Genomic DNA, 16,982 nt, shown 5'->3' on the forward strand with positions numbered 1-16,982 from the left:
CAAATTCTTTATAGTAAATATATTTAGATTATAACAACTCAGCTTACTTGTAAATAAAATAAAGAAAAAGAAAAGGCAGAACTAATCTTTTTCATGAATAATAAATAGACAGATCTTACCAAATTATCAGCAATTTCTTCAGGTTTATCATTTTCAAGAGTAAACTTGTATGTAACTGTATTTTTATTGGCAATATCTAATTTACATTCAACTTCTTGTCCAGCTAGGTCTACTCCAAGAATAGTGAGTTTTAAACCCTTTTTCTCTCGACGTTTTACACGAGATTTTCTTCTAGATTTTTCCATCGCAGGTGCTGCAGAACCATCACTTTCACTAGAGACAAAATTGCAATGAAAATTAATTAAACTGAACAATAGAAATTGGAGAAGAGAGAATAAGAAAAAAAAAAAGAAAAAAATAAGAAAAAAATTAAATCCAACCTTTCACGCCCAAATTCATCAAGGATACCAGATGAGGTTGGGTATGCTAATGGAGGCTCAGGAGCAGAATAACTACCAGCAACTATTTGCTGGAGCATTTGTTGCTGATATTGTTGAGCAGCAATTATATCTAATCCAGATAAATTAGCAGCCTGCAAAATAAAACAAAAAATTAATTTTATGTCTAATGGTAATGGCTAATCTTTTTCGCAAATAATCAGGTTAGGTTTGAGACAAATGAAGAAGCTTGGCATTATTATTTCATGGCCTAATAAGAATTTAGATGATTATCATAAGCTAACTATCAGGAAAATAGTGAAGTTTACAATATTGAAAAGTCAGCATGGCAACCATCAAACAAAATATATTGTGAAGACAAAAATAGCAAATTATATTTTTAAAATAAAATACCAAGTTATTTGAGCAAATAAAGTATTTGAAGCAGAAAATTATGAAATTAGCCTTTCAAATACAGGACAGGAAATAAATTAATCTGATACTAGATTATATATATATATACACACATACACACATATATATAGTGGTGTCAGTTTAAAGACAAGTATATTGATTATATATTAATTATTTGTTTATTAAATAACCTCAAACTATATATGAATAAAGAGAACTTTTTATTCTTTTAAATGATGCGAGTTGAAACAATTTTAATTAGCATAATGCAATTAATGACAGCAAAAATAAAGCCACAAAAATGAACAGTTAATTTTTAGAACATTCTAATTTCAATATTATTATTGGTAAATGAAAAAACTTATCAGACATGGTCAAGAACTGACCAACTGCATCTGTTGAAATGCTCTTTTCAAGCTATGGCTGATGAGCCATGCTGCAGACACTTAAAATGAGACTAGCTGCCATTCTTACTATCTTACACAGGGCAACTGAGAAAACTATTGAAAAGATGAACTGATGCGCTCACTGTTTGTTGAAGAACAAAAAAAAAAAAAATGACTACCATCAACACATTTTGAATTATGTTTAACAGATATACTATATACAGACTGTCAAAAATACACAAAAGCAATTTGATCTTGCAGGTGTGGAGTATTTAAAAAAAAAAAAGGAAGCTGTTAGGCTAGTTAGAAACCTTTTGGCTATGTGAAATGGAATTTAATTTGTTTGCTTATGATGGCTGACAGTAAGCACAACATCATAGGAGAAGATTTTACCCAGAGTGCATGAATAAGCATGGTGATGGCAATGTCAGTTTGGGGTTGCATATCTGGAAAAGCAGTCAGTCTTATTATACATCAAGAACAGTAGAGCTAACCTGGAGATCTTGCCAAAGACTGTTTCCATATAGTAAGAGTAATTTGGGCTGATCATGGATTTTTCTGTAAGCATACTGCAGGAATAATTGAAGAATCATTGAAAGCAAGAAAATGCAAATGCTGCGGTGAATAGCTTAATCAGTGGATTTACATCTGATAGAATTCTTATGGAAACAGATCGATATGAGAAGCCAAAAAGGAAAATCCAAGAAATTCTATAGTTAAAAGGAGGGAAAAATAGCTGATAGTGACATTATCTGGAAGAAATTCAAGATAATGGAATCATCAGATTTGATCTGGTGAAATTTCAGGTACCATATGATTTAAATCTTCTCAAACTTTAATGTACACATTCCATTTTGTTGCAAAAAAAATACTTACATGTAAATGTTCTTGTTCATTTCCATGGTATTTATTGACAGCTTTAATAAATGCATTAAGTAATTTAAAATTTTCTTTTTTAAGCTTACATCATATTGAGTAAAAAATTTCTCTTTCTATTGTTAAATAGCCTGAATTGCAGTGTGGTGACCCATATGCTTTAATGACCTTCAGAGCAAAATGCCAGGTGGTGCAAGCTCCTGGTAAGGCCTCCCATACTGGACAGATCAAAGGATAGAAGCCAGACTAATATGGAATACCTCTTCCCAGAGGTGAAAATAAGTTTGCATAGGGCCAACATTCCTACATAGAAAACAAGCAAAGTTACAGAAACATCAATGACAATTCATCATTCTGTTAGTTAGCAAAATAAAAACTGGATGTTGTTAGACTTATCAGAAACATTTTGGCTAAATGAAATGAAATTTAATTTGCTTATGATGGCTGACATTAAATTCAACATCACACAAGAGAAAATTTTACACAGATTCTTCTCCCTGATCTCCCAACAAGCCTAGGGAGAAGAAAGAAAGCCCAGAGTTAAGAACAGTGAAAGAAAGTTATCAATGACCTATGATGCAATAAAAAGGGCTTAAGTAGAGTAAATAAATGGAAATAAGCAACCATTAATCTCTTACTACACTCGTCTTTAAGCAATACCATTGTAAGCAATAAGAATTTAAAAAATTAAGTAGATGTTTACTTGATAAACAGAAGCTGATTAAATGCCATTATATATATATATATATATATATATATATATATATATATATAAAGTATAGTAAGATCAATTTTAAGAATTTTATTCAGCATAAATACCTAATAACTTTGTAGTGATTCTAAAATTAAACCTTTTAGAGAAAAATTAACTAGTTTATTCATTTAGAATTAAACATTTAACACAAAATTTATTAAGAATAAATTGTATAAATAACTGATTACTAAGTACATAAATGAACAAAGAAATAAACAAAAAATATTTAAAACATGTTAATTCCACTTTCAGCTCGCAATAACAAAAAATTAATTTCTATTAAAACCTGTGTAGTTTAAAGAATAGAAATTGTAACAAAAATTATAAACTGCATTTGAAAGTTGACTGCAGAAAAAACAGAAAGGCAATAATGATATTTTTAAAATGTCTTCAATAAATCATGAAAATAAACAAAATAAGAAATCCTTTTACCCAGTGGCAAAGCAACAGTAGATATATAAACATGCAGCTAAAAATACTGAATATAAAAAAAAAAAAATCACATAGAAAATGTCTTCTTGTGAGTGCAAGTAAAAAGCTGCTGTTGATAAACTCAAATATTTTAAATAATTGTATAAATAACTTGATATAACTAACATTCAATATTGTATGTTTAGAGGATAATGTATTCGACTTTTTCCACTACCATACATATAACTTGAACTATACGTTTATACATAACTCTGGACAAATGGAGGGGACTTTATAAAATCACCATCTTAACTCACAGTCAAGTAGATGATTATCTAATGACTAAGATAAAAAAACAATGTCATTTACAACAAAGCTATATTACTTAGTTAATACACAAACAAAATATACAAGATGTGTATTACTAGTTAAGAAAAAAAAATTACTAAGGTATTAATGCATGAGGAAATCCTAAGAAAATTATAACAAGCATGTAAGAAGATGTGTATCATAGTTTTTATAATTGTGCATCATAGTTTATATCTGACATTCAACAACAAAATACAAAAACTATCATTTTCCAGAACATTATTTTTACAGTAATTTTCACTATCAGCAACATAACTGAAACAATTTCAACTGGCATTTAAAACCAGATAGCAGGTTCTATTTACTGACAACAGCTGTGTATTGTTTCTGAAAACAATTCTAAAATATATACCAAACAAAATTGAATAAAGCAATATTCAACTTTAGAAATAAAGCCATTTTTGAAGCTATACCTTAGTGTTCATGTATACAATAACTATCTGAATTATTTACTAACCGCTACCTTTAATCAAACTGTAACTAAACACAGAGTCTGCTTGCACCTTTCCTTATTCACAATTGTAGATTCTTGAAGAATCTTTAAAACAACTTAAAATCTACTCAACTAACAATTACATATTCTGCTCTCACTGATAATAGCCAATGAAGTACAGAACAGTTAATTGTTCATTCAAGTTCATTCTGAATTTGAAAACTTTCAGAGGATGAAGATTAGAAAAGAAAAATTAAGTATTAAAATGAAAATGTATTTATGAACTGTTGAGTGGTGAAGCATTTTTCAGATCTTCAAGATCTTCTAAACAAACCTCTTCATTAGACCACAAGAAACCACTAATTAAATGTTCATTTTAAAAATACATTCTTATCAAATAATTATGAAGAAGATTCTATTCTTTACTGAAGAAACAGCTACATCACAAAAGAAAGTATGATACTAAAAGGTACTAGTACAATATTTGTAAGTATAAAGGCAAATATCACAGCTTTTGAAGAGTGTCATAATGCTAGCTAAAATAAAAGATTAACAATATATAAAAAATATATACCAGCTTTAAGAAAATTGTTGAAATGCAACAAATACATTTGAAATAACCAAATCTCCCCTAAGTAACATACACAAATACAACAATCATTTTGGTAGGTATATTGTTTCAATGAAGATATATATCTCCAAAACTTAGCTAATAAATTTTGCTATTTGATAATTAAGTAGGAGAGCAGTTGGTTTGCCTTATGCCAGATTTATTATTCCCTTTAATAGAAACTGTCAAAAACGTTACATTTTATCTCCATGTAGAAGCAGAAATAAGACACCCAACTGAAAATATTCCTTATTTATATGAAAGACTGCAAAAATGTTTTGTAATGCTGAGCATGATATAATTACAACTTAAGTATATAAAAAAAATTATTCAGGTATAAGAAATAAAGATGTCTATGTGGTCTATACTGCTTGTTTTTTCAACAAGTATTCTAAATAAATTTTTTACTATCCCAATTCGTATGAAAAATGAAATAAAAAGAAAGTATTGAAAAGTATGTTAATATCCTAATAAAATACAGAAATTATATGCTTGTTTCTAACTAAATAGTTACTAATATTTTCTTTTACTTCCTATTCATTGCAATAATTTTTAGAATGAAAGTGATTCTGTGAAATTTAAAGATGTAATTAAAGTAAACTAAAAAGCAAGCTCAATAGCATTGACAGTTATGAGTGCAAAATAAGCAGCAATGGCAGCAGGAAAAGTCATAATATAGGAGGCACCATTGAACACACCTTGGCCTGTAACCTGCTAATACGTGGACTTCTGTGTGAGTCCGAACGCCTGGCTTCACCGGACCTTTTTACATGTGACCTCCTATGTGCCGAGCTCTGAACAACAGAAGAAATAGCAGGAGGGTATTGAATCTGAGCTATATGACCCTGAATGATAAATGGGCAATGAAGATGTCAAAGTTTGGATATATATTTTTTAATACAAAAATTGGAGGAATATGTTCAGCAAAGTGTCAAAGGAAGAGAGACATCTACAATAAGTTGTTAGGTAACAAGAAAATAAACTGAATCCATTAAAATAGGGACAGTTAATTTTTGTATTTAAAATATAACAATCCTTCATTAACCAACATCTTAATTACAACTGAATCTTTCATTCAACAAATAAGGAAATTTTTAAAAATAATTTCTCTTTAATAGTTTAAAATTTGAATTTCATTACCTTTGGGTTTAATCTAAGCAGAACATTAAATAAACTGGAAACTGAAAATTTCCAACTCAATATATAGAACTGAAATAGGGGAAACAACAAGTGGCCACCAATTAAATGATTTCCCAGTTGAAACTTCAATACTAAAATATTTAAATAAATTTCTTTCTTAAAAGCCAAGATGCACACGTCAAGATTTGTCCACTGTTGAAGATATATGTAAGGAAGGTTTCATGTAGAACCAAGTTCAAAACCAATGTTTTGTAAGAGTTAAATAATTGAGACGAAGAAAGAACACAACAAAGCACTTGCTCTATACAAGCAGGCTGACAAGTTTAACCTAACAAAAACAAGAGACTATGCTTCATATCAAGGACTATATATATATATATATATATATATAATATATATATATATATATATATATATTACCCTTTACTCTTTTACTTGTTTCAGTCATTTTGACTGCGGCCTTTAGTCGAGCAAATCGACCCCGGGACTTATTCTTTGTAAGCCCAGTACTTATTCAATCGGTCTCTTTTGCCGACCCGCTAAGTGACGGGGACGTAAACACATCAGCATCGGTTGTCAAGCAATGCTAGGGGGAGAAACACAGACACACAAACACACACAGGTATATATACATATATACGACAGGCTTCTTTCAGTTTCCGTCTACCAAATCCACTCACAAGGCATTGGTCGGCCCGGGGCTATAGCAGAAGACACTTGCCCAAGATGCCACGCAGTGGGACTGAACCCGGAACCATGTGGTTGGTTAGCAAGCTACTTACCACACAGCCACTCTTGCGCATATATATATATATAAAATAATTACCATTTACTAAAATAATTATTTCAGATTATTAACACATTTGCGGGAGGGGATATCTGTTAAGCTAGCAATATATAGGTAAAATTTAAAAAAGAAAATAAATATATAAATTGCAAGAAAAAAATATTTGATAAAAGCAATTGCTGAGTGGAATAAAAAATATATGTAGAAGTCTTCATTATAATAGATGTCTGAGGTAATAAGGATTATATAAAATAGGTTAGTAAGGCTGCAGTTTAGAGTATAATTAGCTATGAAAGCAAGAGCTAATTAGCAAATATCTTAAAAATTAACATGAAATACAATCACCTACAATAATCATCTGATTTTTAAAAAATATACATCACTTTAAATGTCTCTATACAAATAACTGGATATTTGCACCAATCTTGCAATATTCAAACCATTTAAGGAATTATTAGATCAATTAAGATTATGAACTTATTCGTTATTAAGCTCAGGGAAATAGTCTAGCGCTATAAAATTTGATAACACTCTAAAGATATGTTGCTTCAGAAATGCAATGTAAAATTACAAATCTCTTATTTAAGTACAATGATTAAAAGCTTAATATGGTTTAATGTTTTCAGTATTTCTCCTCTCACTTTTCGAAAGCTTCAGTTGAAACAAAACCACAAAATCAAATTTTATGATGTATATGTGTGCATGCATGTGTGTCTATATATATCATCATCGTTTAACGTCCGCTAATAAACTAATGTACCACCTTTTAAATATATATAGTATATCTAAACTAACCAGTGGTCTGTTATTTTTGAGTTTCCCTGAAATATAGCCAATTCCACAGACAAGAGGAGACAGGATAATAAAGATACAGCATTTTGATGATGGGAGGAAACTGGAACACACAAGACTGGCTGAATTTACAAACCAACTTTTGACTAGGGTTAGAGTGAAATGAAGAGAAAGGTATTCAAGTGCACACATCATCATTTAATGTCTGCTTCCCATGCTTGCATGGGTTGGGTGGTTTGACTGAGGACTGGCAAGCTAGGAAGCTGCACCAGGCTTCAATCTAATCTGGCAAGGTTTCTACAGCTGGATGCCCTTCCTAACGCCAACCACTCCACATATACACATGAATATACAAACATATCAGTCTTAAGCAGAGCTAGTAAGGAGAGAGGAATAGAAGAGATATATAGAGGGAAACAGAAAGAGAGAGTAAAAGGAAAGAGATCAACAAAGAAAGGGAACAAAAAAGGGGGGAGGGAAGAGAAGGAAAACAGAGACACAGACCAGTGACTGACAACTGAACAAGTTAATAAATAGGTACACAGGATGAAATCTAAAGGATTGGTCAGACTCACACATGCCTGTATACAAGTACACACTCATATGCATGCATGTACATAAATAAGCAGCCAGATGTGCACCCATATAAGTTCACATGGACACATAAGGGAGCAAGCAAGCTGGCAAACAAGCAAAGAGGGAAAGTAGTGAACATCATTCATTTCTTGTGAAAAATTATCAAAATAATGATGATATAATATCAACAGTAATTGTAAGGTGATAATATATGCAGTACTTTATAGGTTACAGAGCCTACTGCGTAGAGTACAACAACAATAAAGTAGGCCTGTTCATGGATAAGTTTGGCAGCTTGCTTGTATGCCTGTGTCTGTATCTTTGTATAAACATGCCAGAGTGCACGAGGGACAAACCCTTCAGCTTTTGTCCTGTTATACCCACATGCATGTATCTATGTTATGTACATGTGTTCTTACTTTCTCATTCCCTTCTACCGGCTCGGTCAAAAGCCAGCTTAAAAATTCAGCCAACTGTGTGTCCCAGCTTCCCACTGTTATCCATTATCCCACTTTCTGTCTAGGGAACCAGTTAGACACCAGGGAAATTCCAGACAAACAGGATCAGCTTGAACTATTGCATTTTACTTTTGTATTAAGCACTTATCATTATTCCTAATAGAGTGGGGTGTAATTGAAATTTAAGGACTCGATACACTTGTAAATCTATTATATATCATAATTTGATTGACAGTGACTGAAGTTTTACAGGTTTTGCTAATTCAAACAGTTTGAATAAACCAAAAACTTCAAAGCCACAGTCAGTTTTATATATGTATACACACACATGTTAAGCAAACATTTCAACTCGCCTCACCTAACAAAAAAAAAAAGTGTTTATACAGATGCAAAATTAAGTGTTCACACTGGATATAAAACAATACAAATTAGTTAAAATATATTCAATTTCTATCACCCCTAAAAAAAAAAAAAAAAAAAAAATCAACTGACTAAAATGAAAGAAACAATTTATGTATATATACTCAGTGCTATTTTCTAGTCACTAACTTTTTTTTTTTCAATTGAAGTAGTAGCCTACTGTTGTTTGCTACTAACTTATCAGGGAATTAATAAATAAAAATAGTGATGACTTTATAATTAAGATAAATCCCATTTCAATATACCTTTTTTTAATGTTAGAAACCAGATTTTAATAATGATTTACAAAAGATGAAGGGAAAGTGAGGGCTGCAAGTGAATTGACCACACAAAATGTCTGACACACTGACTCCCAAGTTGATTCTCATGAAATTTGAACTCAAATATAGAGGATTAAACACAAATACTAAAAGTTTTCAAGCACAATTTCTTTTTGTTACTTACACCATTCAATAATTTTATATATATATATTATATATATATATATATATATATATATATATATATATATAATATATATATATATATACATACACACATACATGAAATTATGATAAAAGCCAGTTTATATCATTTGTTCCTTATGTACATTTCACTGTTTGTGGTTGTTTGGAATCACAGAATTAGATATTCCAAGTCCAACAGAATGCTTAACCACAATGGATCATCAGGGGAACATTTTACTGCATTATGTTACAAAGATCAAATAATGCAATGAAATATTCTCCTAATGATTCGTTATGGATAAGCACCCAACTGCAGAAAACAGCACAGCTCCCATGACTTCAGGAAACATTTTTTCACGCTGAGAGTTGCTGAAGCATGGAACAAACTGCCGGCATCGGTTGTTAGTTGTTGGAGCACTGCATCCTTCAAAACTTCCATGCTTCCTGAGATTCGCCAACACTACACTTGATTTTCTCCCCTCCATACACACACAAGCATGTATCTGACTCATACACTGTTCACTTTCCAGACATTTCTACATTACTGCATGTACTTTATATGCACTTTCTGACAAGTTGTGGTGCACCTGAGCACTGTATACAATAATTTCATTATTATTATTATTGCACTTGAACACCCAATGCTGTGTGGTTCCAAATAATCACAACAGTGAAATGTATTCAGAGAACAAATTATATAAACTAGTGCTTATCATTTCTCTTACATTTGCTCTGCAGAGCACAACCAATAATACTACTAAGTACAGTAGTAACCTAAGCATTATACTGAAAGCAGACTGGATGAAGACAATCAGCATGGAGCTCTAAACTCAACAGTAGCAGACATACATCTAACTGTACAGGGTGCAGTGAATAAACAATCATCTAAATTATGCAAAAATGAAAATAACACTGACATCTCATTTTAACAGATATAATCTTTTACTCTTTTACTTGTTTCAGTCATTTGACTGCGGCCATGCTGGAGCACTGCCTTTAGTCGAGCAACTTGACCCCGGGACTTATTCTTTGTAAGCCCAGTACTTATTCTATCGGTCTCTTTTTGGCCGAACCGCTAAGTGACGGGGACATAAACACACCAGCATCGGTTGTCAAGCAATGCTAGGGGGACAGACACAGACACACAAACATACATGCACATATATATATACATATATACGACAGGCTTCTTTCAGTTTCCGTCTACCAAATCCACTCACAAGGCTTTGGTCGGCCTGAGGCTATAGTAGAAGACACTTGCCCAAGGTGCCACGCAATGGGACTGAACCCGGAACCATGTGGTTGGTAGGCAAGCTACTTACCACACAGCCACTCCTGTGCCTCATATATTTACCAAAATTACATAAAAATATCTTGAAATAGTAAAGAGTAAATTTATTCAATAAAATCTCCATTGGCTTCAACCACGGCCTCACAACTTCAGAATCTCCTGCAAGTCTTCTGGACATCTCTTTGTTTAAGTTGGTGAGTGCTGCCATAATCCTTGCCATCAGTTCATTTTTGGTGTTACAAGGAGTTTTGTTGGTCTCTCACTCAATTGCGCCTCACACACAATAATCAAAGTGGTTGTGGTCGCAGAAATTGCCCGACTGCCATGACTGGGCTCTTCTGTTTGTATGGCAAGGTGCAGAGTCCGGTTGTCAGACATAGGGTCTTCCAGCAGCCACCCTCTTGACCCAGGGCAGCACTACCTCCTCTAGGCACTTGATGTAGGCTTCCATGATGAATCCAGGGCCATGTGGGAAGATGAATGGAAGAATAATGTTGCCATCACTTGTGATCACTCAAAACACTGTGATGTTGACTGGATGTTTGATTTTTATCACTCTCAGTACATGTCTTCAGATTGACATCCCAACACTCTGAAGTGTTTGTATTGGAGCTTCCAGCATGAATGCCAAGCAGTACTGCATGTAATTTCCAAATTTCTGGCAGAGTAAATTGCATCATGGTGCTGTTTTTCTCACAAATGATGCCCAACTGACCCTACTATACTGCATAGTTGACAAAATCAAAAACAAACAATGCACATGTGCGAAATTAAAAATATAAAATGCAACAGTTTACCCATCGCACCCTGTACACACAAGACATACTTTGTGTGTGTGTGTGTGTATAAAAACCTATCAGATACAAAGCCAAAGAAATATCTTGTATACAGATATACTAGCAGCTGTGTGTGTGTGTATTTTATAGATCATCAGTGAAGTATTATGAAGTAGATCCGTTAATCTGAAGTGGAGATTACAGTTGTTAATGCATAGTTTGAACTAATGTAACTTAATTGAAAGAAAACAAAAACACAGAACATAGACATTTGAGAAATAGATATATTCTTCGAACGTGGCCGTGGCCAGCGCCGCCCCGACTGGCCTCCGTGCTGGTGGCACGTAAAAAGCACCATCCGATCGTGGCCGTTGCCAGCCTCGCCTGGCCCCCGTGCTGGTGGCACATAAAAAGCACCACCCGACTGGCCTCCGTGCTGGTGGTATGTAAAAAGCACCATCCGTCCCTGGCCGTTTGCCACTTGTGCGGGTGGCATGTAAAAAGCACCTACTACACTCACGGAGTGGTTGGCGTTAGGAAGGGCATCCAGCTGTAGAAACACTGCCAGATCAGACTGGGCCTGGTGCAGCCTTCTGGCTTCCCAGACCCCAGTTGAACTGTCCAACCCATGCTAGCATGGAAAGCGGATGCTAAATGATGATGATGATGATGATTTGAAGGAGATGTGGTATTATGTGGTTGATAGAACAAAGACTGATAGATGCTTAGAATGAGCTTAGGTGAAGGTGAAACAGTATAAGATATGAAGTCATAGGTTATTGTAATTGAATAAGAATACTAGACTCAGAGGTAGTTGGGAGTTATTTGAAGGTACACTTATAAAGTAAAGAGTTTTTATATATAGTCTAAATTGTATGTATATACAAACTAACACATATACTCAGATACACTCCTGCTTTCAGGAGTTGCATCTGTATTTTGTACTTTTGGTTCTGATGAGTGAGTTAGGTGGTTCCAGTGAGGACAAATATGTAATATTTGTTGTTAATATGATTATATTTTTCTGACTATCATCTCCCTTTCCCCAAATACCAACCATTTTCAATATTTACATCTAGACTATGAGAAAAATGTTGCTGTAATTGAATAATGTAAAGGGGAGAAGGACAAACAATCCTAAAAATAGAAAGTTTATTTTCCATGAAAGATTTTTTATTAAATAGCTTTAAATTAGAAAGAGAGAGAGAAATATTGATATTTTACGGTATAATATTCCTACTGTACCACAATATATCTTCCATCCAACTCCAGAGTCACTGACTATATTCACAAACCCTTCATTACAGTTTCTTTTTCAGATATCCAAACTTAACTATCAGTTTCTCTTTTTTACCACAATATCACAAACTTCATTCTTCCAGAATTTCTTTTATTCATCTTTTATACCAATTTTTTGATTTGTCTTTTTCTGTACTCAAACATTCAAATGGAGAAAGAAAACAAAAACTTCCTTAAATACTGATTACAGTCTGCTTATAACTGTTCCTTCTCCACATAAAGTCTCCCTGTAAGGGAGACTATACAGGGAGACTACATGTGGAACTAAGGAGAAAGAAACTAAAAAGAAGTTTCTTAAAACCACAAAATACGTTTTTCTCAACTACTTCACAGGGTATCAAATGTTAGAAAATACATGCAAAATTTGTTACAAGGAAGCAGGAATGACTTTTTTCTTAAGAAGAAAGATAACTTTGTCTCCAACTTTAGAGTACAGATCACATAAGTAGTCTATTTTAGATACTAGGTAAGATATACACATGCAACTTGGTTGCTAATGATGGAAAAAAATACAAAAGTTTGATAAAAGGCACTAGTCTTTCATTATGAAAAAGTCAAACAGTGTAAAACATGCATCCAAATTTAAATAATCTTCAGAATTTACTACTGGCTTTTACAATGAAAGTAAATGAAATTTATTATTTCATAACTATTTGTTAAGTACATTAATTGAAGCTAATAATGTTAACTAATAAAAATAAGCTTTGAATTTTAATTATTGAAATCCAAGAATTACGATTAGCAATAACACTAAACTTGATTTTAACATTAATACATTAAAGGATAGTAAGTAAAAATTATAGGGAAAAATCTTAAAATGAAAAATTTATAGAACTTTAATCAATACATTTTTTTAATGTATTTAATGCAATAGTCCACTACATTACTGAAGCCTTTATTACAAAAAGACTTTTAAGAAATTTGTTAAATATTTTCAGCAAATGGCTGCTCCCAAGTCCTATTTAAAGGGAAAATACTTTATAACATCTGAAATTCATTCATATTATGAAACTGCAGCCTAAATACTATAGAATAATTTGATTAGCTGCAAAAAGCACTCAGTTATGTTTTACTTTGCCTAACCCAACTGAATATAGAGAGAAGAAAAAAAAAACAAACTAAATTTGGCATTATAAATATAATTATAAACCGGCTTCAAAATTATAAATTAGAATGTATCATTAAACTAGATTTCTACTGACATAGATGATCAAAAAATATATATGCTTATAATAAAAAAAATTAAGATAAGTTATATTTTAGAAATAAATAAGAAAAATTGTTGATTATGTAAAAAAAATTAATAATTAGTAACATTAGATTGTGAAAGCATACAAGTAAACTAATAAAAAAAAAGCGTAATATAAAAATGCAATCATTTGATGACATAACACGGCCTCATTTTGCTTTACTTCCAACAAAAATCAATTTCTAAATGCATTTATTGCAGAAACTTTAGTCAGAAACAAAACTTAAGAAATGTCCAGCAGAAATGATAATTTTAAAATAACACCTAAATGATGGTGCTATGCTGACTTTTAAGGAACACGACAAATACAATAGGATCGTGGAGTATAATTTTATATTCAATTTATCTAAAACTTTTATCAACCAAAACACTCCTTTTCTTTCTTTTTAAATATCACAAGATGCCTTGCATAACTGAATAATCAATGATAGCCATGACAATGATATTTAACTAAGACAATAAATGAACACAACACAATATCAATTATAGACTTCTACATAAAGCACAACATCAATTTGCAATAACACATTATAGTCAATCTAAATACTGGTTATTCAGTCCAGTGCCACAGTAATTGAATTAGTTTAAAAGATCCTGATGACTACCTGATACATTGATGCCTGAACCAACTGCTGGAATTGTGTAGCAGCTTGAATGTGGTATGGATTGAATGATGTAACTGATGGTAATTGCACATGACCAGAAGGAAGTCCTGTCTGGAAAAACACAAGTAACTTTAACCTAAACTGTTTCTACAGAAATTGAAATATTGTAAAATATTTTTGGAAAGAAAAGGAAAAAAAAAAAAGAAAAGAAAATACATTGCAAACAAAAAAGAATTTATTTCATTTGATTATTGTTTTTAATATTGAAAATTTTGTAAAGTTTTCAAACTATAAAATCTATTTAAGCACAACTTGTAAACAGAAAAACTAACAGCATTTCAATAGAAAAAAAAAAGACAAACCGATTAAAATTAATTACATCAATATTTTTTTGTTTGTAACAAACACTAATTGTGTAGGTAAGCAAAATGCAAGTGGAGAAATAATCATAGATACTAATAACATGCTTTAACAAAGAAGGAAAATATACAGCAAACAAATTTTTTAAAAAATTAATTCAGAAACACTTTTGAGAACTCTATATTGAAGAAGCATTAACTAATATTTATTCTGATTTTTAGTCATATCTAAATCTTCAAGAAGCTATTGTATTTCTTATAACTATTTCAGTAAAATAAATTCTAAGGAAGGGCAGAATAATTGCAAATTATCTAAACTGGACAAATTAACATTTTCATAGTAAAAACATCAGCAAAAATTTAATGTTTGCTAAAATCAAATACTCAAACTTGAGAATCATAAGCCAAGAAAATTTCTACAGAGTTGCTTTTCAGGTTCTATAAAGCAACCAAATCTGTCTAAGTTCACATCTGTCATTAAAATGGAGAATAAGTTTATGTTCTAAATCATTAGCCAGCATGTTCACAATAGTCTTTGTTTTCAACAATGCCAGTTACAATAGCAGCTGAAAGATTCTTCAATCAGACAGCTCCATGCCATAGTTAATGGGAGTATTCAATAGTAAGTTAAAAATTAATACACTATTCTAATTATTTACCAAGGTATTAACTTTTAGTTCATAATCTTTAGATGGATGGCTTTTAAAATTAATTTTTAAATACACTTATACGTGTAAGTAATGTAAGTACAGTAAGTAATGTCAGTAATGTAATTCCAAACAATGGTTTTCATACATTTATAATACAATTGATCATTACATGAATTAAAAGTAAAGCAGTCAGTTGAGATAGTTGCAATGTCTTTGGACTTTGACTTTATAAAAACTGTTTTTTTTTATTCTATAAGTTCTATACAGAGGAGAAAGAGGGTATGACAGTTAATTAACGGGCATTACAGCAAGAGATGTGTTGTAAGCGAATTCAAAGACTAATATAATTAGACCAGTTCAAGAGAATAACTCTAAAGTAAATAAAAATTTTTAAAAAATAGCATTTTTAGATGAAAATTTGGAAGAACAAAAATTCCAAATAATTTCATACAATTCTCAAGAAATATTAATTTGTTCATTTTTATTTTTCTACTGGTCTCAATCATTAAAGCTAATTCTAAATTCAATACAATCAGCTGTACTACATGACCACCATCACCATTCTAATGCTCCCTTTTCCATACCTGTACAAGTCAGAAGTAATTCACTGAGGTAAATTTTCTACAGCCCTCCTTGTTACCAATACACATATTTTCAAACAAGGTAATATTTCCCAGTCAGTCACATTTTCATGGAAGAGTGAAAACAAATGACACTGCTGGTGTGGTGGTGATACTTGTTTACAACTATTGCATGATATCAAGAATGACACACACACACACACACATATATATATATATATATATATATATATATATATATATATACACACACACACACACACACACACATACACCTCCAGCCTATGTAAGCATGGAACATTGATACTATATACCGGATCGACTTATTTCAGTTTCCATCTAACAAATCTACTAATAAAGCTTTGGAAAGTTAAAGACATTTGGCCTATGTATTGCACAGTGTGATTGAAATGAAACCAGGTAACTGGGAAGTAAACTTCTTAACCACACAGTCATGCTTGAGGAAATTATAAACAATTTCCAAAAGGCTCTTTCAGTGATAATTTCAATAACTTCATTAAAAGCTTTCATATTATATTTAGTTTTATTTAAAAAGATTTTTTAAAGAGACATTACAGACACATGTCTGAATAATTCCTGTTATAATTTACATAATGCACAGGAACCTATGAATAACAATTTATATGTATCATTTTCATGAATTTCTGATAAAAATATATTAGTGTTATATATATCAAACGCAAATGTAATAATAGGAAGCAGAGGGAAAGAAAAAAAACAATCTCTAGTGATCTAAATTTTCCATTTCAAGCAAATTTTAGCTATTTTGAAAAGCCATAAAAGAAACCAAACAGGTAAAATAGTAATTTGTAGTCTAGCAGCCAAGATATTAGAAAAACCAA

The 16,982-nt window shown here is 31.6% G+C and overlaps 1 protein-coding gene across 1 annotated transcript in view; it reads right to left on the reverse strand.

The window, feature by feature from the left end:
* The window catches only part of LOC115210252 (serine/threonine-protein kinase WNK1), a 76,342-nt gene that overhangs the window by 15,753 nt on the left and 43,607 nt on the right, over positions 1-16,982 (reverse strand). Inside the window, exons 9-12 of the mRNA XM_036501702.1 lie at positions 14,530-14,640; positions 5,389-5,484; positions 441-592; positions 120-333 (exon numbers count right to left, since the gene is read on the reverse strand). Coding sequence (XP_036357595.1) covers positions 120-333; positions 441-592; positions 5,389-5,484; positions 14,530-14,640 — 573 coding nt within the window. The remainder of the gene's footprint in view (positions 1-119; positions 334-440; positions 593-5,388; positions 5,485-14,529; positions 14,641-16,982) is intronic.

Source organism: Octopus sinensis, linkage group LG4, assembly GCF_006345805.1.
Source record: "Octopus sinensis linkage group LG4, ASM634580v1, whole genome shotgun sequence".
Lineage (NCBI taxonomy): Eukaryota > Metazoa > Mollusca > Cephalopoda > Octopoda > Octopodidae > Octopus > Octopus sinensis.